At 48.4% G+C, this 22407-nt stretch overlaps 1 protein-coding gene across 3 annotated transcripts in view; it reads right to left on the bottom strand.

Annotated features, from left to right (window-relative positions):
- The window catches only part of ARID3B (AT-rich interaction domain 3B), a 49225-nt gene that overhangs the window by 5755 nt on the left and 21063 nt on the right, over positions 1-22407 (bottom strand). Inside the window, exons 3-5 of one of the 3 annotated variants that reach the window (XM_027571694.2) lie at positions 19768-19833; positions 12255-12326; positions 11968-12040 (exon numbers count right to left, since the gene is read on the bottom strand). The exons of 1 other annotated variant lie outside the window; for it this stretch is intronic. In XM_027571694.2, the coding sequence (XP_027427495.2) occupies positions 11968-12040; positions 12255-12326; positions 19768-19833 (211 nt within the window). The remainder of the gene's footprint in view (positions 1-11967; positions 12041-12254; positions 12327-19767; positions 19834-22407) is intronic. One more of the 3 variants, XM_035728187.1, reaches the window with a different exon arrangement.

Raw genomic sequence — 22407 nt, 5'->3', positions numbered from 1 at the left:
GGAAATATGTTCATGAATCTGCTTTAATCTGACTCAAATTCCCAAAGCTGGAAGCTATCAAGACTAGCTGCCAGTTCTCCTTGAGCAAAAAGGTCCGATTCACAGGCTTTGTGGTCTTGCTTAAAACATGAGCCTCTGGCTCTGTCTTCCCATCTGTAAATAAGATGGCTGCACTAGATGGCCTCAAAGTTGGGTTTTTGTTTTGTTTTTGGCTAGCAGGATGAGTCCAGATTCTTTCTTAATGATGTGGCAACTCACACCCCTCTGGGGCCTTCAGAAGCCACTTGAGCGGTTCCACCACCCACCCGCACAGCTCCAGTGCACTCTGTAACAGTACCGCCTGCTTCCTCCTCTCCTGCGGCAGGACAGAGAGATGTTTTCTCTCCTGTGTCCCCCACTGAGTCAAAGGGGCTGCTGGACACACACAGGTCTCTAGGGGGATGAAAAGCCACTGAACGACTCTCTCCCCACTAATCGCTCCACCCCTCCCTGGCCTCTGAAAGAGGGAGGGTCAGAGCGGCTTCCGCCATTGGCCCCGAAGGGAAGTGAGAGGAGCCGGGGACTTGATTAGGAAGCCTGGCACCAGGCAGGAAGGCCCACTAATGAGCACCAGGGGACGGCAGGGAGGGCGGGCCCAGGGTCCTTCCACAGGCCGCTGGGATGCTCGGCAGGAGGCGTGATGGATGACTGTCATTTGGCAGCCTCAGGATTAATGATCTGGAGGTCAGAGGGGAGAATTCCACAGGGAAGGGTCACCGTCCGGGGCAGGGTATGAGACTTGTTGCCTTTTGATGGCAAACTCCTTTTACTGTACACAGGCTGCTCTCCTCTGCCTCGGACCCCTCCCACTGCCCAGTCTTGCCGAGGGTCTCGCTGACGGCCTGGTGGGCGGTGAGCCAGCCTGACTTTCGAGCAGTGCTGTTTGTTTCAGCTCCTCCCGCTTCTTTCCCCTCAAGGAATGGCATTTTCTTCCTAGCCCTGAAATGTTGGCCTCAACAACTCTTCCACAGGGTAATTCAAGCAAGAGAATGGAGCAAAGAGTCCCATGAAGGGCAAGCAGCATGAACATGGGGGGGCTGTGTGGCAGCAGTGTGAGGAGGGGGCACGAGGTCTTCGAGAACTCCGTTTTTCCAGCTGGTCCTTGGAGGGTCAAACACAAAGGGGTCATAGTGTTAGATCCAAAGATACACAGGTAAAAATAGCAGAGGACTGTGGGTACCTTGCCAAGACACACAGCTTGTGTTGGTTAATTTTTCCTCTCTGTGCTGCTCTGGACAATAAATCTGATTCCTGACATAAGCACAAGAGCCTGGTCTGGCAGAACTGGTCTCCTGGCAGGACCAGGGCTAAGGTCCACCTCCTTCTGGAGGCCTGTCTGCCCGAGCACACTCACGGTCCAGGCCAGTTTGCATCCTCATGGCATCACCTGGAGACTCTGGAAGGACCACTCTCAAGGTCCCCTCACATTCCCAGAAGCTTCCAGGACATCTCCACGGTGACCTGTTCACTTCCAAGTCAGAATGTTCACACTGAGCTCACCGTTATCCCCAAAGCCAGCCCCTCCTTTCTCACCACTTCCTCTTCTTCCAGCAACACCATTGTCCTCTGAGGTCTCAGGCGGCAATGGCCCCTCTTCGCTCCCCCGTCGCCCACCCTGAGGTGGTTAGGAGGCTCCACTGATTCTTCCTTGGAGGCGCCTCTCAGATGTATCTTCCTTTCCGCCCACGGCGGCCTCTTACCCACGCGCTCCACCTGCGCACTGCGGCCACCACGACGCTCGCGTCCTTGTTCCACACCACAGACCCTGACGCTTGCCCAGTCTCATCACCTGGGTCCCCCACACCCCTTAAAAGATTGCCTGTGAAGTATTTCAAGCGTCCCGATGGCGCACTCTCTCACTCTTTAGCTGGGTCTCCTCACGACCCTCCCCAGACCAGGCTCATTTCTACTCTCCGCTTTGTGTTTTCCCTCATCAAGCCTAACGTGACCTGCCTCCGCTCAAATCCTCTACACACTGGCCTTCAGGAAGAATCTTCTAACTATCCCAGTTCAGGGGATTTCTTCTCTCTCAGAATTCCTATTACAAGCCCTACAAGGTCAGCAGGTAATTAGTCTCTAATCGTTTTACGTACGTTCACCTGGCATCCCAGGAGGACTGTAAGCTGCATGAAGGCAGAGAGAGACTGTTTCCCCCTCACCATGCCCTAAAGAATTATAGTGTTTAACAGATGAAACTGCCGTGCAGATGGGGAAAAAAAAAGGTTTCTCAGAGTCAAAGCAACCAGCTATGGGTTACCCAACTGGGACCCTCTGACGCACTTCTGTCATGCTTGTGGTGTGCCCGCCAGACCTGTCACCAGCATCACATGTCTGATGCTGACAGCCCTGAGCAGAAGTCACCTTCTCCTCTCAGGTCCCAGCAGGTTCATTAGGGTCATGACCCTTAGTAAACAGCCTGGGGAATGGAGGCCGAGGGTGCGTAAGCTCTTTGTGTCCACATCCCATGCAAAGTGGACGAGCAGCAGCAGAACGGATGGAGAGCCGGGGGGTTGGAGAAGGTAAAGAATCTATGACTGCACTTGGTGGGGTCGAAGGGATGAGGAAGCAGGGACTAAAGAGTGGAATATGGCTGGGTCTGTGCCATACACAGATGGGCACGGCTGAGTGTGTAAGACCAGGCGGGGGTTTGCCCAGCCGATGGAGCGCTGTTCTCCAGAACAGTCACCTTGGGGAACCAGCTACCCTGCGGTTTTGGAGATCCATTTGCAAATGGCCTTCTCAGTTGGCATTATTTTCATTAGAATCTCCAATGGTGGTAAACCTTCAAACATAAAGGGTGTATTTTACATTTAGAAATGGTCGTTCATGGAGGCAAGCCAGGAGAATAGGAAGTGACCAGGCCGTTTATACTGATTTTATCTGAAGATGAGGTGTAGTCATAAACCATGAGAGGTTCTCAGGTGTGGCTCACACTGCCTCTGGAGGCAACTCCCTAGAGAGGAATTATACATTTACTCTGAGTAGTCACTGGACTGTCTAGTTATTTGAGGTGGCTTCTTTGAAAGATAACGATGTTATAGTTGTAGAAATTTCAGGAAAAATGCACCTTTTTATAGTCGTAGAGTGTGACTGCATGAGGCTGAGAACTGCTCAGGGTGGCAGACACAGAGGTAGGTATGGGAGCTGAGACAAGGAAGGGGAAAGTGGCATTTGAAGTCAAGACTGTAAATCTAACCAAAAAGTGACTTCTTCCCAGCCCCTCTGGGAAGAAACCACAGGTCTGGGGTGCACTGGCACCAGGTGGTGGGCCCCACAGTTCTGCTCTGTGGTCCAGCCAGGCACCCTCGTTCAGAGATCAGTGGATAAGGAGACTGGGCACGTTCTTCCCAGAGTCTGGCCCTCTGTGAAACTGCTAAAAATAGCTCCCAGGGCAGGAGGCCCCCCGGGTGCCGTCAGAAACAAAGCCGAGACTATTCTGAGTGCCAGCTCAAAATGACGGTATGGTTTTCCCACGTTATCCAGACAATCCAGACACAAAACCTGTCCTGGCTTCCATTCTTCTGACAACCAAGAAAGAGGCTGGATCCTCAGGCTGGTCTGTCTCTACAGTCTGCTCTGTGCCTAACAGACCTGGCACCCATCTCCCTTGTCCCAAGGAGACTCAGCTATGAAGAGAGAGGGGGAGAAGGCCTTTTAGCTGAGTTTATCTTCTGAACAAGAAAGAGAACCAATATATCATACTGGGGGGTGGGGATGAGGGATGGACATATTCAGGTCTCAGTTTCTCCATCTGAAATGAGGAATTTGGACTAGATGAACATGAGTTTATTAAAACTTAAAACAAAAATTGATAGTCGTGATTATTACTGAAGGGAGGGTGACTTGGTTTTAGGAGCTTGCCTGAATTATGGAATAATGTTGCCAAGTGATCTTGAGATGGTGGTTTAGGAACTTCTCCTAGGAAGGCCCCTGTGTGGCCACAAACCACAATGTTCGTTCTTTCCTCAAACCTGAGGGGAAGAGGGGCATCTATGGCCTGCTCTCTGGGCTGGATTAGATCTTCCTCTAAGGAGGCTCTTCATCTGAGAGGTGACAGGTCTCTGTCCACAATAAATGCAAAAGCAACCTGCTAAGAACCAGGAAGGAGGCAAGCAGCCACTGCAGAGAGCGCTCTGTGGGTCACTGGTGTTGGCCCTGCAGGAGGCCGAATCTCCGCCCCCATCACGCCTCCCAGAGGGGGTGTGAGTACCTGATGGGGAAGCCTGTGTACTGTCAGTCACTGCTATCAAAGCAGGAGCTAGGATTGAGGGTAATTAATCATGCTCCTTCTGACAGGAATCCAGGGCCTTATCTGTACCCCAAGAAATGCCGCTGGTCTCCAGTTCCCTCCTCAATAAAAGAGACTGACAGTTCCAACAAAGAGGGCCCTTATCAGATTTCAGCCAGGGAGCCTGAAGCAGCCCAAGGGACAGTGTAGAAAAAAGGCTTTTATGAGGGCCGGGGACCCAGCGAGGCTGTGGCACTCCTGGGGCTTTAACCCTTGGGTGGTGGGAATGCCGCTGGGCACGGGCACTCGCAAGGCCAAAGCTGTCATCAGGAGCTTCCAGCCAGATTGAGCCAAACAAAAAAAAATCCTGGTCCCTGGCACTTTGCTCTCCTTCCTGCCACTCAGACTATGGAGACAGAGCTAGGGATAGGGGTGAGGGCAGACGGAGGAGATGGCCTCCTTGGGCACTGGAGACAAAGATGGGAGATGGCAGGAGTGTGGGAGGGAGGGCAACTTCCTCCCCACCGCAGAGAATGGGCCCACTCCAATGATGACCAGATGCAACTGGGAGCAGGGACCCCAGACAGAGTCACATGGTTGCCTTCCTGCCCACTGATCACGGGGCGAGGGCCCAGGACCCAGGACATGGCCCTGCCGAGGACCCTTGCTGCTTTTTCCTGGCTTTAAAAAAAGATCATTAATCATTTCCATTGCCTGTCAAGAGAGCTGGGTGGCCGAGCAGAGAGCCTAGTAGAGTTAAGACCCATGTGAAGCAGGGAATGTGCACAGGCAGACAGGCTTCCTGTCCATTCCTCTGCATATTAATTCTTACCCTGCTCTGGTCCTGCTGCCCAGAAACAGGCAGAGAAATGACTGGTGATCTTCCTCCTAACTTGTTTACGTAGAAAATACCTCACCCTAGGAAACGGGGCAGCCGTGTCTGGCAGCGTGCAGCACAATGTGTAGTCGACTGTTCCACAAAGCAGAGCAGAGGCAAGATGGACAAATATCGCCATTTTGCACTGACAGGTGTCTCGAAGCCTTCTACCTCTGATTTCCCAGTGAGCAGGTCTAACAGATACATACTATAGCGCACTAAGCTGAAGGATACACAGCTCACTGGGGTTCTACTTCTGTGTACACTCCTGTAACCACTCCTCAGATCAAAACACAGAATGCTTCCAGGGCCGCAGGAAACTCTCGCACCCCTTCCCAATCAACACGCGTCCCCTACCTCTTCCCTCCTGGGAGGCAGCCATTATCCTCACCCGTATCTCCGTAGGTGATTTTCTTCACCTTTGTATACGTGTAACTAGGTCCTATCTACTCTCTCATGTCTGGCTTCTTTTGTTCAACTTTAGGTTCGTGAGAGCCCTCCCATGTGTACAGCAGTTCATGCCTTTTTGTCGCGTGTGGAATTCCACTACAGGACTGTGCCGTTTGTCCATTCTACTGCTGATGGGCACTGGGGTTCTTTCCAGTTTGGGGCTCTAACGAATGGTACTGCTCTGAAGACCCTGGAGATGTTGTTCAGCGAACGCAGCACTCATCTCTGTTGGTATACGCCTAGGAGTGGAGTTACTGAGTAACAGCGTCAGCCTATGTTTAGCTGTAGTAAATCCTACCAAGTACATTTCCAAAGTGCTTGTGCCCATTTATACTCCTAGCAGCCAACCTGAAAGGTTCACTTTAAATTCCTCACTCTTTTTGGTACTCTAGCTCAGACTAATTGCTTTAGGTGAAGGTCAGTGTTTAATGCTGTCTTCTCCTCTGGCTAATAATCAAATGAAGGTTAGGGCTATGCTGTCTCCTTCCTCAAAAACTCTGTTCAGAGAAGTTGGCCAAGGAGTTAGAAGGAGGCGAACCACTGGGTCTTCTCTGCTTTGACTGCTGCTGATCAACAGACCTGACTGGTGTTTCCAGGAGAGGGGGCAGAAAGTTGGCTGGGGAAAGGCCCAACCACTCAAGGGCCTTTTGGCCTGGGGAGTGCATAGCTGTCTTTCATTGTCAATCAATCCATGGCACTAGCTTCTCAAGTGTAAGTGTAACCAAACCCTTGCTTTAGACTTTTCCTGCACCAACCCTTGGATGAGGTACTAAATATTAGTTCACCTGGAACAAAGAAGGCAAAACTATCAACTCCATTTTACCAGGTGCTAAAGGTATCAATAAAAGATTTGAGGAGGTGGGGGGCACGCCTGGGTGGCTCAGTCGGTTAAACGTCTGCCTTTGGCTCAGGTCGTGATCTCGGGGTCCTGGGATTGAGCCCCATGTTGGGCTCCCTGCTCAGTGGGGAGTCTGCTTCTCCCTCTCTCTCTGCCCATCTCCCTAGCTCATGTTCTCTTCTTTCTCTCTCAAATAAATAAATAAAATCTTTAAAAAGAAAATTGAAGCGGAGGGGACTGAATTTAATAACAAAATTGGGCTCTTCAAATTAATCATGCCTTCCAAAAACCAGGATCCCTTCCCGTTATTATGGATAACTGAGTAGATACAGGGCATTACATGACTATTACAAGTGGAAAAAAGAAAAAAGCAGTTTATCAGTAGTAGTTGAAACACCTGAGGAGAGAAAAAGATTTGGCCTCAGACAAAGGCTAATTGAGAGACAAAGATTTGCATTTTAGACTTTCATTTCGGGATAAAGTTAGAAAATGAAGTCCCAAAGCCTATTTCATCTGACAAAGACAACATATTTTAGTCGATCAGGAAGACTGTCCATGGCACAGACCATTTACTTCAAGATAAAAAGAATATATGAGAAACTGCCTCCACCAAAAGGCAAAGCAATATATGTCATGAACATTTCCTTGCCTGAGATGGATAGATAAGCACACAACAGAAGGAAAAACACTCAAATTGCACTTTGAGGCAGACCAAACCCTTTTCCCACAGTAAATTCCTTGTATATACACATCAAAACCAGATTCAACAATCCATTTGGGAAAACCAAGGTCAGTTTGCAGCCTTGCACAGAACTAGTGGGGGAAGGAGGGCAGTTCTCTGGGTGAGGTCTTGACAAAACTTGTCCTCTGTGTGACTAAGCAGTTCATTCACCTGGTGTGTCCAGCTGGGGCAGGGAGAGGGTGCTCTGAGTGCGTGCATGATGTGTCAGAACTTCTGCCTCCTATGCCCTGCACCCCCACCCCATCCTGCCCTGACAGATGGCAGCCTCTGTGCTACTGTGAACTGTCACATCTGCCCTTCCTTGAGAGATAGGCCTTACCCTGAGATGAAGACTCCTCTTACATGAATAGTTCTACCTCTGGGTTAATCGGCTAGATGCTGTCAGACCCTACCGGACACCCCACCGTGGAGGTGGACCAGCATTTTCCATGGGGCTCAGAAGGCTGAAGGAGAGACAAGGCCTGCCCGTTGCCCGAACAGGAAGTGATGGAGCTGCTGGTACTAGGGACCAAGTTTCTCAAGTGCAGGAGAGGGAAAGAGCACTGGCCCAGGAGTCAGGGGACAAATGCTAAATTGGCTCTGTGGCCTTAGGCAAGTCCCTTAACCTGGTGACCTTTGCTCTCTCTACCCCTTAGAGCTGGAGCTGTGGGGAGATCAGAAAATGGGTTGAAAGGGTTCTATAAAGTACATGGGATAATAAAAATAACAGCAAAATCGATTTCTTTCTGTTTCACGGCCTAGGGAACAAGAAAACAAGCTTTTCTTCCTCACTGATGAAGAATGGAACTGTTTATAAGCCTCTGCTTATCAGACTTCCAAATTAGTCCCCCTCTGGCCTACTTAGATTTCCCCCTGGAATATCTATCACAGAATGATATCTCAGAAATCACCCACAGTCAATTTAATTAGCCAGAGAATTTTATTTACAATAGTTTGGCTTTATTTCTGGCAAAGAAACGTGTGTGTATTTTCTACACACACGTGTGCGTGTGGGCACATGCAGCCAAAGGTAAGTAAGAAGGGGCATCGGAACTCTGAAATCTAACCAATCTTTCTAGAGAAACACGGGTGGGGTAGCAGAAGCAAAGGCAACTTCTTGACTTCAATTTGGCTTAGGTAAGGAAAGGGGAGAAGCACTTGGTCTTGGGGGTCAAAACACAACTGTTGTGATAGAAAATTGCTAAAGGGGCTTTTCTTCTCTTTTTGGTCACTGAGGGTGGCTCATTATGTGTTGGGAGCTCAAAAGACAGTCATGGACTTAATACAGAACACAGAACTTGGAAGAAACTTCCAGATTAACTCTAATTGAACCCTCTCATTTTACATATACAGAAACTGTGGCCCCCAGAAGGAGAAGGATTTGCTCTAGCTCATGGAGATGGGTCGGGGGGGATGTGAGCCTGGCTTTGCACTCAGTCTACAGCTCTTTCCCCTGCCTGGGTCTCTTCTCAGGCTCCTTCTGGGGCAGCTTGCTCTGCTGGTGGGGGAGGGGTCAACAGGGTGCAAGTCATCCTGGTCTGGCCCAGAAACCAAGGTGCCTGGAGCTGAAAGGCCCATCTGTTGCAGTCAATTCACTTAAACGTGTTAACAAGCGAAGGAGACCCTGCACAAAGCAGCAGTTATGGCCTGGCCCCTCTCCCACTGGACAGCCGTTTTATCACCTGCAGCTGTGGTCACTGGGGCAGCCTGCTGGCCACTGCCTCCCTCAGAGCCCTGTCCCCTTCCTCTGCGGTGCAGCCTGCAGCATCAAAGCTGCCTGCCCCCACTCCCAGCAGGCCTTTGAAACTCAGGCCGTTTTTAGTGGCTCCTGTGAATTCTACGTTTCTCCTTCCTGTTAGCTCTGGAGGAGGATCGCTGGCCTGCTGCCGGAGTCTCTGAGGCTTTTCCTCGGACCCAACTAATGATATCTGGCTCCTGAGTGCCCCAGACACTCCGATTTGGGAGTGATGAATCAGTCACAAATGTCCAGGGGGCCCTCGGTCTCATCATTGTGTGAAGAGCAAACACAGCAAGCTTCACATGAGTAAAACTCTATCTGCTCGCAGCCCTCCTGAGGCGCCCCCTCTAGGTTAGACTATCAGATGCGAGTTTTCCAGGGAGGAGATCACGGTGAGTTTAAAGGGAACCACCTCCACCCTGCCTCTGTGCCTTGCTCTCCCCTCTCTACCCACCCCCCCTCCCGCCACTGCTTGCCACAGCAAGCTTCCTGAAGGCCCAGCTCTGGTGCCACTCCCCACGTTCTATGTGCATAGACCAGAGTGCTAACTTCTTGGTCGGTGGGGTGCCGGCTGTGCCTGGGTCATGGGGTCACACGCTTCTGCCTCCGCCTGTGTGGGTCCTCCACTCCTGTTACCTCCTATCTGGGGGAAGTGCAGCTATTCTCAGAGGCCTCCCCTGAGCCCCAGCCTAGGACAGGGTCCCAGCACCCACTCCTTGGGCACTCAGCCGCGGGAGGGGCGCTTGTGATATTGCTCGGCACAGGCCCCTGCTGCCCTCAGGTCCTGCTATCTGAGCGGAGGTAAGATGATTTCCAGAAAGAATTTCTCTGCAAAGGAAATTTTAGACCTTCACCCTCGTTCCCATCCTTCTATAGTAGTGGTTCTCAATGGGGGGGGGGGTGCGGTGGGGGAATGTGCTTCTGTCCCCCAGGGGACGTTTACACTATCTAGAGATATTTTTGGTTATCATGACTCAGGGGGGTGCCCCCTACCACAAAGGACTGTCCAGTCCCCTAAGTAAATATGCTGAGGCTGAGAAACCTTGTATTCAGGTAACTAACAAGTAGCAAAATGGACTCCTCTGTTTCTACGGGTGATGCCAGCAAACAGTGAAAATACCTAACATTTTAAGTGCTGAGGACAAAAAAGATTTGTCCAGCCTGAAATAACCGTGAACTGACACCATCAAAGGGAGTCACTTACTCCTGCTCAGAAATCTACTCGATGGCAGTCTGGCAATCCCCAGCCGCCGCGGAGGGGCAGGCTTTGCAGTGCATGCTGCTTTTTGCTGCCCGCTTCCAATTACGGGGTGGCTATCAAAGGGGGGCAGCTCAGCCTCCCCGCGCAGGGCCTGCTGAGTAAGGAAAACCTACAGGACTGCTCATACGGCAAACACCTTTTGAGCACCTCCCTGTCTGGCCCCGTGCTAGCCTGGGGACACAAAGAAATGATAAAGTGGCTGTCCTCAAGGAGCTCCTAGTCTAGCGGGGACACAGAGTAGTCAACAAATCATTTCCGAGATTCACTCTTGGCTAGGCTGATCTAACTTCCATTTTCCTTTAAAAAATCCTTCTGGGAAGGGAGACAAACAATAAAGGAAAAAATAAGACAGTGGAGCCACACTGCTGATTAAAATCTATATTGCTATGGCAGCCCCTCTGAGACGGGATCAGCTCCTGGGTCTGCACCAGCTGGGCTTGTGGAGCTTGTAAATAATTAAAAGGTAATTGGAAGGGAGACCAAAGTATTAAGTGGATTTTTCGCTCTCAGGGCAACCAGGGAGTTTCACTGCTGCCAGTCACATTATCTTTCAGGATTATATTCTTGTTTTTTACTGACACATGCAGCTCCAGATAGCAGTTGGAGGAGCAAACTAATTAGGCTGCTTAGACTGCTTTGAGAGGCTTGGAGATGGGAGGACACTTAGACTCAAAACTTTCAATTGTTTTTGTAAGAAAAACCAGCAGTAATGGGCATGCTACTAGGACAGCAATGAGGCTTTAGAAGGTAAAGGAAGTGGAAGGAGGGGGAGAGAGGGAAGGGTGTGTTGGGGGAGGGGGGAAGAGGGAGAGAAAAGAGTTCACACAGAATAGTACCTGCTGGGGGCTGCCATTATAGCTCAGCCTAAGACGAAGAGGAGGATTTCAGTCCCAGGTCTCAATAAAGGAGCTGACACAGAAACCCGGGGATGCATGATCAGACATAAGCAGAGTCCCAGGCAAGAGGCTGGTGTGAACAGCTCTCTCGTGTGGCTTTGTCCTGAAGGTGATGAAGGTGGAGCTAGGCAGGTTGCTGAGGACCTTCTCCTAGAGAGGCTGGGTTTCTGGCCATGCTTCCTGAGGGCTGACCTGGCTGGTGAACCCACTGCTATGACAGGATATAAAGCCAGGAAGCTGAGTCACTGGGCTCAAGATTCAGTCACGCCAGGGTCCAAAGTGGAGATGGCTGGGGAAGGGGGGTGGGAGTGAGAAGGAGAGATGGACAGAGAAGTGGGAAGGTGTATTATGAAGCAGATGCCCACGCAAACTACAATTAAACTGCAGGAACGCCCCAACCAAGCCAGTGTGTGCAAAAAATCAAAGAGCCAATGGATAAGGAAAAAGAGTTAGCCTTCCCTTTTCCCGGATCATTTCAGACCCTCTCAGCAAATCCTGAGGGCCTCTATTCTTTTATTGGCCTTTCTCAGTCTCTTTGAGACTAGGTACACCAACAGGAAACCCCACATACTAGTTTAAGTGATGTCTAAGGTTGCTAGAAGGCTAAGAAAAAAGTACATTTGAATTCGAAATACCTCCAGAGACCAGTTAATCAGAAGAGAGCATCACAAATAAGGCAGGACCAAATCTGGATGGATCATTCCATTCATTTTCTGCCAAGGCCCTCTCTGCCCATTTCGATCTCGTTGTCTGCCAATTACTCTAAGGCCAGAACCAATCGGCAGGAAATGCCTCTTGTTCTCCTGGGCTAAGTAAGATGCTGGCACTCTGCACGGAGGATGGCTAACAGTGAATTGCACACAGTAGGCACTCAATTAATATTCACTGAGTTGAAAAACTGCGTAGACTGCACACTCACCCCTCTTCTGCATAAAGACGAAGAGGTCATCCAGGAACTCTTTCCTTTCCGGATCACCATCCAGTTCATACAGCTGCAATCCCAGTCCCCCCAGGAAAAAAAAAAAAAAACCACAATGAAAAATTCCATCTAATGCAGGGAGTCTCACACCAGAGATACACAACCATCTCTCTGTTTGACTACAGATGTGACTCACAGGCCACTCCTGTCCTTATTCCTTGGGGATCAGATACAACAACCCACTGGAGAACTGCCCCTTTCGTTATCACAAAGGAAACATTACAGACCTTGGCAAAATCTCGAGAGATCTCTCTTCCCCGGCCTCCATCCGCATCATCAGTCCAGGCCAAACCACCATTCTGAAGGGGAACAAAGCACAGAGCTCAGAAGGGAGAAGGACAGAGTGGCAGAGGGCGAGGCAATCATTCAGGGCGAAGACGAAAACCCTTAGCAACTGTGCTATCCTGGCTTAAGACTATAAAAGACTGCTCAGCTGACCACCTCTGCCGCTCCTACAGGGACATCTTTTGCTTTCAGTTACAGTTCCAAAATAAGAGAGAGTCAGGTGGAAGAATCACATCCATTTGTTGGAGGAGGGTGGGTGTTACTTACCCTTGATAATCCTGGAAGGGAAGGACACAGAGGCCCAACTTTCTGAGAACCTGCTCATCCCTAGCTGATCTTCCAGAAGCCATCACTCTGAGCTGTACCACTTTTCTTCAGGTTCTGTATGGTATACGCATTTGTATGATTTTTATGGCATGCTTAGATACTACACGGTATGTTATATGGTATGTTATTAAAGACACCTAGCCCAGCTTCCCTCATGAACACTCTAAGTGGAGGATAAAGGGTCACAGCGAGCAGGACACAGGTCCTGAAGTTCTGGTCTCTTGACCAAGCCTCCCCACTAGAAGCCGTAAGTCTAGTGATAGGAGGGTCCTCAGAGCTTGACATTATTCCCAAGGTACAGAGACTGTGCCACTAGGGTGAAATGCATTTCCATTAGAGAGATAACGAAAACCTAATCCTAATTTAATTGATTAGGTTAAACCAACACCACTCAGCCCAATAGGAGGAAATGGCAAATATGCCTTTGTTTATGTTCTTGGGAACTGCTTCCTGCCTTTATTCAGTTGGGTAACTCTTAACTCCTCGGATTAGGCAACATCTTCTCGGGGAAGCCTTCCTCTCACTTGCGGCTGCACTAAGTACTCTGGAAGCAATCTCTGTACATTTTGGGTTTGGAATTTAACATATCTTGGAATTATCTATCATCCTCACCACACTGTAAGCTCCTTGAGAGGAAAGGGTCTCATCCATCTTTATACCCCCAACATACAGCACACTGCCTGGCACTTAATAGGCCCCAGTGAATGCCTGATGAACTACAACATTGTTAAAAGGCAATAACTGGCTATTTTAATCAATTAAGCACCTCTTCTAAATATACACACATCTACTGTACAGAAGAGTCAAAAAGGCCCTCCACTAGTGGGGAATACGAAATGTCACAGCAGAAGTCTGCTATTTACTTCTGCCATGCTGGTCAGCGGAGGACCTGGTGGATGGGACTAGACGCATGGAGGCTGTCACTCTCTCACTTCTCCCCCAGGACTACATGTGCACGTGCAAGCACTGGGGTGTGCAAATGGCTGGGGAGGGGCATCTGGGGATGGGGAGCAGAGGTTTTTGGGAGGACTTTCTTTGGACTGCTCAGGGATCGCATTGTAAAACGTCGTCAATAATACAAAAGCCTGGTCTAATTCCCTTCTTTCCTATCGCCCCCTCTAATCAAGCTTGCCTGAAAGCAGGAGGTTATTATTCAGTTATATTTTGGGACCATACTTTGCTTCCCCTACTCAAAGAGGGCTCTGAGATGCAGACCCATTTTCTGATAGAAGCAATTTAGAACACAGGGAGGTAAGTATAACCAAGAAGAACTGACACTCTGTCAGCTGAAATGAAACAGGCTACACCAAATTGTTTCCCTGCTTATCTCGTCAAAGATGTGTGTAAGGAAGTGCTCAGTAAATGCTATCTGACTGTGCACTCATCATCTCCCCAGGCAGACGTTAGAGATCTCCCTACAGCTCTTCAGCTCAGGGAGGCCAATAACTAAGCAGGAGGAAAAAAAAAAAAAAAGCTAAGATTCATCCCCACATTGTAATTACAGTCAACAGAAATCTGGTGTCATCTGGTGGCAACTAGCACAATGAATAATCAAGATAAATTATGCCTGTCAGGTCAGCAAAACCAGAGAGAGTTACAGTCCCCCTTTCAAAGGATGCAGGAGGTTGCCCTAATGCCCAGTGATTTTGTTTGAGCCAGTAATTCCTGCTGGAAAGTCAATTATCCCGGGAGCCCCTATCGGCTGAAAGACATTTAATGGGGGATCATTGCTGCTTCTGTTATGTCAGCTGTTTACTGCGGCAGCTCAATTCCCAGCCTCTCTAGCTGGAGATCTGAAGCGGATTCTGTTCACAGGAGGATTCTTTCTCTATTGGTGACCAAGAGAGATGAAAACACCGTTTTTTTTGCTAATTACAGTAACTTCCAGGCACTCAGAATGCTCCCTCAGAAATGATTTAACACTCAGCTGGGTGGGGAGGACGGAATCCACAACCCAGAATCCAGACAGGGCTTCCCACAGCAGGAGAGGACTGTCAAAACCAGCACACCAGTGCAAGCACCGTGTGACTACGTGTGAAAATAAACACCCAGGTGCGAGAGCTCAGCTCAGGAACAGAGGAGAATGCCTTGGGGGGGGGGGTGGGGAGGGGACCGGGGGTTGTCATGACCCCTTGGCTATCTCCTGCTTTGCTCAAATGGTATCAGAACCCGAGCGGTGGGAGGGTCGGATCTTGCTCTAGCTTTGGCCCGCTGTATATGAAACCCTTAAAAATCTGCTTAGTGACAGGATTTTAGTCTGAGGCACCCCTAGCTCAGTGACTGCAGAGGGCAGGGAGATTTGCCAGAACAGGATGGAAAGAGGACATCCAACTCTTTGGGCAATCCCACCATTCCACAGATAGGAATTTTAGTGATCATTTAAAGAAAACACAGGGTGAGAGTTTCCCAGGAGTGGAGGTGTTTTCTTTTGTCCAAGGCAAGGATGGGCCATTACTTAATCTAAAATATCCCGTTGGGGCTGATGGGGAAATGTCCACTCCCTTTGCATTACTCTTTGTCTCAGGGCTGTTAAACCCTGCTTCACAGGATTTTCTGGCTGAAGTGAGAGTAATTCCTGGACCTGCCCACCCTTCACAGTCCTGCTGGAATGCTGTTTCCCTGCACGAAGTCTCCCGCCTCTGCCCACTGGGCAGAATCAACGCCTTTCTCCTCTGGGCTGTCACCTAGTGTGCTGGCAACTTGTGCCCCCGCCTCTGTCCCCCATCTGCGTGTGGCCCGTTGGGGTATCTCCAACCCCCAGCACATAAAAAGCACGGACACGTTTACTGAAAGGCAGGGACCTCCGACCCCATAACGCCTCTGTTCTCCCTCCTCCTCTCACGGGGAGGACTACAGGCTTCCACGCTATCTTCTCGGCTCTGATCAACTACTGCAAAACACAGCTCCCTTAGGCACTTTGAGGTTATGTGCAGGTTTCCTGACCTATTCACCTGGCTGTGGGTGTGACTGCTGGAAGCCCAGCGATGATTCTTTCTTGGATGCCAAGTGTGGCTGACTGAGACCATGGTGGGGAGGCCAGTGGGGAGTGGCAGACGTGAGTGTGGGGAACACATGTCCAAAGGGAGCCAGCTCAACAGTGCCGAGGGGTCCCCGAGAAAAGCATTTCGGTTGAAGGGCCACTGCAGGCAAGTCTACGGCCCAGGGGAACAGGCTCTGTGACATTCAATAGCCCCGAGATGCGTGCAGGGAAGTCAGGGAAGTCAGCGGTAGCGCAGCGAGGGCTCACTTACTGCCATTTACAACCTTCCCAGCCTCTCCTACTTGAGAACCCTCTTAACCGCTTTGATCTCACCAGGAGCTCACAGGAAACTGACAGTTTGTCCCCAAATACCCACCTAGGACTACTTTGGCTACTATGTCCACATTCAGCTTCTTTTCCCCAGGGAAGCCACGGTGTTGTGCGTTTAAATCCCTCAAAAATGGCAGCGAAAGAAGGTTGGGGAAGGAGAAAGGGGAGCGTAAAGCTGATATTTGTGCATCTTCTGTGCAGCGAGGGCTGGGCCAGGGGCTTTGCAGGCATTTTCTCACTGAGTTGTGTGATGTAGAGGTGGTTATTTTAGAGATGGGAAAACAGTGGCTCAAAGAGCAAATGGGTTAACTGGCCTGGGGTCTCAGAGCTTCCAAGTGGCAGCGCCAATATATCATGAACCCAGGTCTGGCTCTGTTACGCCTGTTCTGCCTGGTGGGTGGAAAAAACAGCACAAAGTGTTCTCACTGGGACATCAGGAAAGGAGAGAGGGAGGAGGAGAAGAAAAAAAATCCTCCAGTTATAGAGTGCCTACAATGCCAAGTCCTGGCCCTCGGGGGTCCTCTCAAAGGGAGATTCTTTAATTCCCTGATTCATGTCATTGGTGACATCTGGGAAGTACAGCCAGCCAGGAAACCAGCCTTCACACATCATCAGCTGGAGACTTATCTAGGGTGCTGGGGGGTACTGGAATAAGAATTGCTAACCTTTCACCACTACCTCCAAAACAGAACATCCAGGGTAGGATGGGCCCCTGTCTTCCCCCCGGGGCCAGGGCATCAGGGGAAAGAGAAAGAGAGATAAGCAGGTTATGCCTCTGGGAGGACCAGTGGAATATGGCACCTGGCACTGTGACTCACACATAAAAGGCCTTCAAAAAACAATGAATCAGTCTAACCTGCTTCTCAAAATTAACACAGTGCTTCCTCAACACCTCAACCCTGGAAGATCAAGGAGACAGAGGGGAAATGTATTCACTCCTAGAAAATCTAAAAGGCTGCCTTACAGAAGAAGAAGAAGGGTGTTTTTGTTTTTGTTTTTGTTCCTTTTCCTTTTTTTCTGTAAAGCCCCAGAGGGCTGAACTAGAGTTACTGGGCAGAAGTTGCCACGAGGACAATTTCAGGTGGACAGAATAAGGACTTCTCTAAAAATCCGAACTGCCCAGGAATGGAGGGGGCCTTCTCAGGAGGTGGGCAGCTTCCTGCCCCTGGATGGCCATCTGTCTAGGACGTCATGCTGTGGAATCCAACATGAGACAGGCCTGGATGAGAGGGCCTCTAGGGGCCCTTTATGTCCTGAGAAGCAAAGACCCTATGACAAATTCATTCAACACTGATTTCCTGAGAAACCACCCCAGGTAGAGCCTTGTGCAAACTGCTGAGAATACCCCCACCCCCCAAAAAAGTGATTCTCCCCACTGGGAGTTTTACCGAGTAGTTGGAAAAACAAGCTGGACACACACATTTAATAGAGCAAGTCAAAGTGCCAAAACACAAAGCGCCCAGGAGGTGGAAGAAAGGTGGAGATAAAGCCGGCCTGGAAGAATGGGCTGAGGGAAGATTTACAGTGTAAATGAGCATGGAGTGGGGGGGTAAACAGGGCGTGTTTTGGCAGGGAGGATGCAAGTCTGAATAGCTGAGGTGGAAACAGGCTGTGAGATGCCTTGAATACCAGAAGGAAATTTAAATTCTGAACTGTGAACGGGAGGGAGGCAGTGGATGTTTTCTGAACAGAAAAATAAGTGATTAAATTGGTGTTTTAGATGATTTTAATGACCCACTTTTGTTGGAGAAAATAGAATATAAATATACAAATGTATGTAGATACCTAATTGGATTGAGATTATGGGGGATTTTCACTTTTCAATTTTTCATTATATTCATTCACATACAAACATTTGATCACCTAGGATATACCAGATAATGTGAAGGGTTCTGAGGGAAAAAGAACAAGATAGTTAGAACCTCTGACCTCGTGGAGCTTAATGGAGAGAGAGATGATTACAAAAACTGCTTATTTTTTCTAGATTAATTTTGACTCATCTGTCAAGCCCCATCACTTGCTCTCCCGCTTCTCCCTTGCCCCCAGTGAAGAAAATCTGGATTGCAATGAAATGATAGAGTAATTCAGTGAACTAACACCTTCACAATATGTAGCCTTTCCAGTAAGGGAGCAGTATGACCCTTCATTTAACAACAGATACTCTGAATGGCCCTCAGTAATGATTTGCAATGCCGACATACTACTTTTGTAGATGGCACAGAAGACCAGAGAGGGAAAGCCAGCACCGGGGCTGGCTGGCTGGCTGGCTGTGCAGCAGCCGTGCAGAATCCAGGGTGGGGTGGGGGGCAGTGGGCCCAGGGAGAAATGACGGGACCTGTACTAAGGGTGGGAAAGACAAAGAAGATGGCTGTGAATCTTACCAAGAGAATGGAAGTGCAGAGACGCTGGGCAGGGAATCGAGCAGGAAGCCTCTGAGCGCTAATGGAAAAATAGACCACTGTCTCTGGTGGATAGGGTGTGTGAGAGAAAGAGAGAGAGAGAGAGGGAGGGAGAATATCCCATAACCCTGAAAGAAGCCGGGTTATGGCAGCTGGCCGTGGCAAGAGCCAAGCTTCTGGGGAAGAGAAAGGGAGAAATTCAACCAGTGTTTCCTGACCCGAGAAGGCTACCTTGGGCCTTTCTTTTTACTGGGATTTGGGAAAAGGGGGGGAAAAGGGCACACCAGACCACGCCTCCAAGATCTTAGGAGCCAGCACTGCATTCCTTAGAGCTGTACCTCCCCAGAGACAGGAGCGCCTGACTTTAAAAGCAATTAAGTATCTAGGCTATTTTAGGATTACTCCTTGACCACCTGGAATATCTTACTAAAGCACAGCTCAGATGTCCAAAGCAATTTTAGTTCCCATCCCTCACTCCTCCCCAAGCCAAGAGTTAACCCTTTCCTTCAGACCGAAGTGCAGAGGCTAAGCTTCCAACTCTTCACTTGGGCTCCCCAGATTCTAAAACCTCTAAGAAACCGTCCTGTCAGAACACTGTCACACATACTGACAACCTTTATAGAGATTCTTGAGTGTTCTCTGAAAACACAGAACAGTAATGTGTTTCCTTTCTGTCTACTCTATAATCTAATAGATTCTGAACCCCAAGGTCAAGGATCTTGGCAAATTCCTGGGGCCTGAATCTCAAAGTAGTCATTAGCAAAGGAACTAGACTTCAAAGGGGCTGATCACAAACTCATGGATACTATTAACTGCTTTGAAATATAAAATGTAACCAAAGTATTAGGGCTGAATATTGCTGTTGTTACTACTGTTATTTTTTGAATAAGCAAGACCTTGGCTCTACTGTGGGTAGCACCTACACCACACAGCCCCACCGCTGGCCAGGCTTTGATGCTGTAATGTTAAAAGTCCAATTCCCAGATCTTGGTAGGAAGAAAAGAAAAACATCTTTGCCCTCCCACCACTTTTAACCGATTCCAGGAGGTAATGAGACATGCACAAGGGGGTAATGGGCAGGATTATAGGAGAATCCTAAGAGGCGACTGAAGCCCCAGGAAGTAAAACAGATATTGTTATAAACAACACTGTTGGACTACAAAACCCTCCTGATAAGATCAGGATTACTGCTCTTAGCTAAATCGCTCAGGCCTTGGAAGCCCTAGAGTTATAATTATCAGATGCACGCCTTCCGCTGTCAGGTAACTTTAGCAGGAACCAGAAAGTGCCTCCCCACCTCTCACTAGCAGCAAAGATCAATTCAAACTCGGTGGCTTGGAAAAAGAGCTAAGGGACACTTTTCTGATTAAGCAGTAGAAAGGAGGAAGTGTGGGGGAGGGGAGAAGACAGCGGTCTTACCTTCCCTTCTAGGCACACAATCCCTCCAGGCCATAACCAAGAAGACTGCCCAGAAATGGGGTGTTCCTACAAAGGGAGGAAGAAATACTAAAGTGCAGTGTTGGTGATGTGGATACCCCTCTGCCAAAGAGTGAACCTGCTAGCCCGGCCAAGTCTAAGTCTGAGCCACAGAGCAAAATCCCAGCTCCTTCTCCCAGCAGACTCGTCCTGCCCTGCAAGCTACCCAGCCCTGGACTCCCACCATGACCGCTGCCATCCATTTACACCACAGAGCTCGGAGAGCCAGCGGGGGAGAGCTGAGGAGAACACCTCATCTGACTTTCATCTGACAGAAGGGGAAACTGAGATCTGAAGAGGTTAGGAAACTTGCCAAAGTCAGTGCTTCAGAAACTTTTTTCATGAAACTTCACGAAACTTTTTTTTCCCAAGCTAAATTTTTTAAAAAGAATTATTTATTTTTGAGAGAGGGAGGCGGAGAAAGAGCGAGGGTGTGTGTGTGTGGGGGGGAGCAGAGGGAGAGAGAATCTCAAGCAGGGACCCCGCTGAGCCAGATGCAGCTTGATCCCAGGACCCCGAGATCATGACCTGAGCTGAACCAAGAGTAGGACGCTTACCAACTGTGCCTGCCACCCAGGTGCTCCACAAGTACATTTAAAAAAAAAAAAAGTTTTTTTTTTTTTTTTAAGATTTTATTTATTTATTTGACAGAGACAGAGAGGGAGAGTACAGGCAGAGGGAGAGTGAGAAGCAGGCTCCACACTGAGGAAGGAGCCCAACGCGGGGCTCGATCCCAGAACCCTGGGATCATGACCTGAGCTGAAGGCAGCTGCTTAACTGACTGAGCCACCCAGGCGGCCCCAAAAAGATTTTATTTTTAACTAGTGTCTACACCCAATGTGGGGCTCAATTGACAACCCAGAGATCAAGAGTCACTCCATCGACTGAGCCAGCCTGGTGCCCCCAAGCTACATAATTTGAATGTACAGAAGAACACATTTTAAAAAAATGCTATGATGAATTATTTTATAAAGTAAAAAAAAAAAAAATCCTTTCATTTCAAGTTTGGTATTCCACAGAGCGGGTTTTCTCACACAGAAAACAGTTGCACTTTGTGTTTAAAAGTCAGCCCCTTTTACAATTCTGAGAGCTTCTCCTAAGGCTCCCCCCGAGCCCCACAACCCCATCCTAGGGGTGACAGGCACCATGGTGTGCGTGTCTGATGCCCACTGCCCTGTGCTGCCTGTCACCTCTCCCAGGCTGTGGTCTCTTCATACACAAATAGTGACTTACAGAAGACTGAATCAGAATCCAAAACCTTCCAACAAAGAAAAGCCTGGAATCAGATGGCTTTGCAAGTAAATTCTACCAAACATTTAAAGAAGAATAACATCCAATCCTTCCGAAACTCTTCTAAGAACTTAAGGAGGAAGGAATACTTCCAAACTCATTTTATGAGATCAGCATTACCCTGACAACAGAGCCAGAAAAAGACACTACAAGAAAACTACCTGATGAATACAGATGCAAAATCCTTCATAAGACACTGACAAACCACAATCAACAGCACATTAAAAGGATCATATACCATGACCAAATGGGATTCATGCCGTGGGATGCAAGGATGATTCAACACACAAAAATCAATCAATGGGATATAGCACATTAACAGATGGAAGGATAAAAATCACATGATTATCTCAATAGATGCAGAAAAAACATTTGACAAAATTTAACATCCTTTCATGACAAAGATACTCAATAAACTAGGAATAGAAGTAAATTACAAATTACCTCAACATTTTAAAGGCCATGAATGAAAAGCCCACACCTAACACCATACTCAATGGTGAAAAACTAAATGCTTTTCCTTTAAGGTCAGGAACAAGGCAAAGATGCCTACTCTTACCATTTCTATTCAATACAGCACTAGAAGTCCTAGCTGGAGCGATTAGGCAAGAAAAAGAAATAATGGAAAGGGAGAAGTAAAATTATCTTTATTTGCAGATGACATAATCATATGTAAAAACCCTAAAGATTCCACACACAAAAAAACCCATTAGAACTAAGAAGTGAGTTCTGGGAAGTTGCAGGATACAAAATCAATGTACAAAAATCAGTTGCGTCTCCATACACTAGCAACAAACAATCCAAAAAGGAAATTAAGAAAAACAATCCCATATTTGATAGCATCAAACAAATAAAATACTCAGGGATAAACCTAACCAAGGAGGTGAAAGACTTGTGTACTGAAAACTACAAAATACTGCTGAAAGAAATTAAAGATACAGAAAAATGGAAAGACATCTCATGGTCATGGATGGGAAGACTTAATACTGTTGGAATGTCCATACTACCCAAAGAGATCTATAGGTTCAATCAACCCCCACCAAAATCCCAGTGGCATTTTTTAAATAGAAATAGAAAAAACAATTCTAGAATTCATATGGAACCACAAAGGACCCTGAATAGCTGAATCAATCTTGAGAAAGAACAAAGCTGAGGTCTCATGCTTCCTGATTTCAAAACATATCACAGAACTACAGTTATCAAAACAGTATGGTACTGGCATAAAGACAGATTTTATAGACCAAGGGAAAAGAACATAGAGTCCAGAAATAACCCACACAATGGTCAATTGCT

The sequence above is a fragment of the Zalophus californianus genome, chromosome 6 (assembly GCF_009762305.2).
Source record: "Zalophus californianus isolate mZalCal1 chromosome 6, mZalCal1.pri.v2, whole genome shotgun sequence".
Classification (NCBI taxonomy): domain Eukaryota; kingdom Metazoa; phylum Chordata; class Mammalia; order Carnivora; family Otariidae; genus Zalophus; species Zalophus californianus.
Note: the sequence above shows the minus strand (reverse complement) of the source record. Positions and strands in the feature narration are given on the sequence as shown.